Source organism: Suricata suricatta, chromosome 2 (genome assembly GCF_006229205.1).
Source record: "Suricata suricatta isolate VVHF042 chromosome 2, meerkat_22Aug2017_6uvM2_HiC, whole genome shotgun sequence".
NCBI classification, from domain to species: Eukaryota; Metazoa; Chordata; class Mammalia; order Carnivora; family Herpestidae; genus Suricata; species Suricata suricatta.
This window is the reverse complement of record NC_043701.1, coordinates 117,722,771-117,725,249: the sequence shown is the minus strand read 5'-3', so window position 1 is coordinate 117,725,249 and position 2,479 is coordinate 117,722,771. Positions and strand designations below refer to the sequence as shown.

The window sequence follows — 2,479 nt, the reverse complement described above, 5'->3', positions numbered from 1 at the left end:
GCAGAAGAGGGAGAGAGAGCAGGATTTGGGGATTTGGGCATTTTAAATTGGTAACAATCATCACTCACTGGGGTTTCACATGGGCAGAGGATATGCCCAAAATGCAGAGTAAAGGGTAGGGTTAGGGAAATAAACTCAAAGTCCGAAGCTATAGGTTTTATCTCCTCTGAATTGCGGAGGGAAAAGGGAAAAAAAAGGTAATATTTATTGGAAACTTTCAATGCACCAGATGTTTTCTGTGTGCCCAGACATAAATCATTTCAGTTAAACTCTCGATAGTGATTAGCTCCTACATTGTTCTAGTTCTCATTTACAAATGAAGAAATTGAAAAATAATCACACATGTAGTCAGTGGAGCCAGTTTTGAATTCAGGTTTCTGGCTTCAGATTCGGGATTCTTAACCACCAAGCTTCCTGACTCGATACATTCTCAGCAGAAAAAGGAACTTCGTGACACTTATGCAGAGTGTAGTGATAGGCTTGGGTAAAATGAAATACATTACTATGTTTCTGTACCAGGTAAGATTATGTATGTGTGAAGAAAATACTACTCTTATTCACTGTTACTTTCACATAAGATAAAATGACAGAATGCTGGGGTCAGATATAAAATTCTGCATTTTACCTCCTGTCATTAGTTCATCTTTTATTCTTTAAGAGTCTCATGGATATCCTGTGATGTTTGTTTCAAGCTTCTGTATTATATTGTATTATGTTATATTGTACTGACTAGGAGACTATCAGTCAGTTGATAATTCAGTCATGTTTTCTCTCTGAAGGCAACTGATCGAGAGGGAGACCCAATCACATATGCCATTGAGAATGGAGATCCCCAACGAGTTTTTAATCTTTCAGAAACGTAAGTTAAAAATTATTTCAAAATTTATTTTTTTTAAATATTAAACAATGTATTGGTAACAGGGGAACAGACTTCTAATCAGAGGCTTTCAGCTGTTTGTAGTTTTATTTGACTTTTTTTTCTATGAATGTTAATGAGCTCTGGGGGCGGGGGATAATTCTGAATTCAGAAATCTTACCCAGGAGACTATTTATTTTAAACATTTTTACTAGGCAAAAATCCACTGAGGTGGAAACATTTTATTTGTAGGCTGGGATTAATTAGATCCTTTTAAAGTTGTCAGTTACTCATAATAACAAGGGCATTTCTACAAAGAGTAACGTGGTGCTAAATTGTTCATTCAAAGAGAATTGTGTTAGACAAAATGTAATTCAAAGTTAAAGTACCACCAAAATCCATCCTTCAGTTTTTGAGTAAAGTGTGTGTAGTCCAAAACAACTCACACAGACATAGTGTGTGTCCCTGCCGAGCCTCCTGGGGTCTACGTCAGTGTGGCTGGACTGCCCTCGCTGAGCACAGGGGACATTGCGTTTGCTGTCACCAGGAGAAAGCAGGGAGGAGCACTAGCTAGGAAGCTTGCAGAGCGATCCTGGCTTCCTTCTGTAGGGTCACAGCAGGCTTGCTGCTGTCCCACACGCCTGGTCGTTAGAGAGTCACACTCGCTACCTCTCTGGTTCTTTCTGTGCAGCCCTGAGTTGTTTTACTCTCTAAAAGAATGGAAACCTAAACTTGGTCCATGGTTATAAAGTGAACATTTGACAAATGATCCAGGCACCACTTCAGTCTCAGGAACATGTGGTACATAAGGCCAACTCAAGGGAGGCATGTGCGGTCCCTGGTCTTGGGCAAAGCACCTGCAATTTCATGTAGACGACAATGTTCCAACAGTGAGTTAGTATACAGTTAGAAACAGTATTGCTCAGCCTTTTACATTTCACAGATGAGTAAACTTCCATGTAAGAAATGGAACTTAACCATTTTGAATTTTGTCAAATAGATACATACAAATCTAAATTGGCTATAATTTACATTTGTCCTGAAATGAAGAAAAATTTTTAAAGGGTCATTTTAACTGTAATCAAGACTACATGGGACTGGTATAAAAATACCTGTGTCAATCACTAGAATAAAGTTAAGGGTCCAGAGATCACCTCTAATATTTATGGTCAATTGATTCCCTCCACCCCAAAAAAGTCCAAGACAGTCCAATCAGGAAAGGAAAATCTTTTCAATAAATAAAGTTCGGGGCAGCATACAAAAGAATGAAGTTGGCTCTTTTTCTTCACACCATTTGCAAAAATGAACTCAAAGTGAATCATAGACCTGAATATTAGAGGTAGAAGTATGTAACCTTAAAAATATATATAACTGTTAGAAGAAAATACAGAAGGAAATCTCCATGAGTTGAATTAGGCAATGCTTTTTTATATATGGCACTAAAGTACAAGTGATGAATGACAAAATGGATAAGTTGGACTTCATCAAAATTTGGAAAATGCGTACTTCACAGGACACTATAAAGAAAGTGAAGACCACCCTCAGCCTGAGAGAAAATATTTTATCTAAATGTTTATTTATTTTTGAGAAAGGGAGACAGAGCTAGAGAGAGAGAGAGAGAGA

At 37.7% G+C, this 2,479-nt stretch overlaps 1 protein-coding gene across 1 annotated transcript in view; it reads left to right on the top strand.

The window, feature by feature from the left end:
* PCDH15 (protocadherin related 15) overlaps window positions 1-2,479 on the top strand; it is a 697,494-nt gene that overhangs the window by 464,551 nt on the left and 230,464 nt on the right. The window contains exon 16 of the mRNA XM_029919519.1: window positions 780-859. Coding sequence (XP_029775379.1) covers window positions 780-859 — 80 coding nt within the window. The remainder of the gene's footprint in view (window positions 1-779; window positions 860-2,479) is intronic.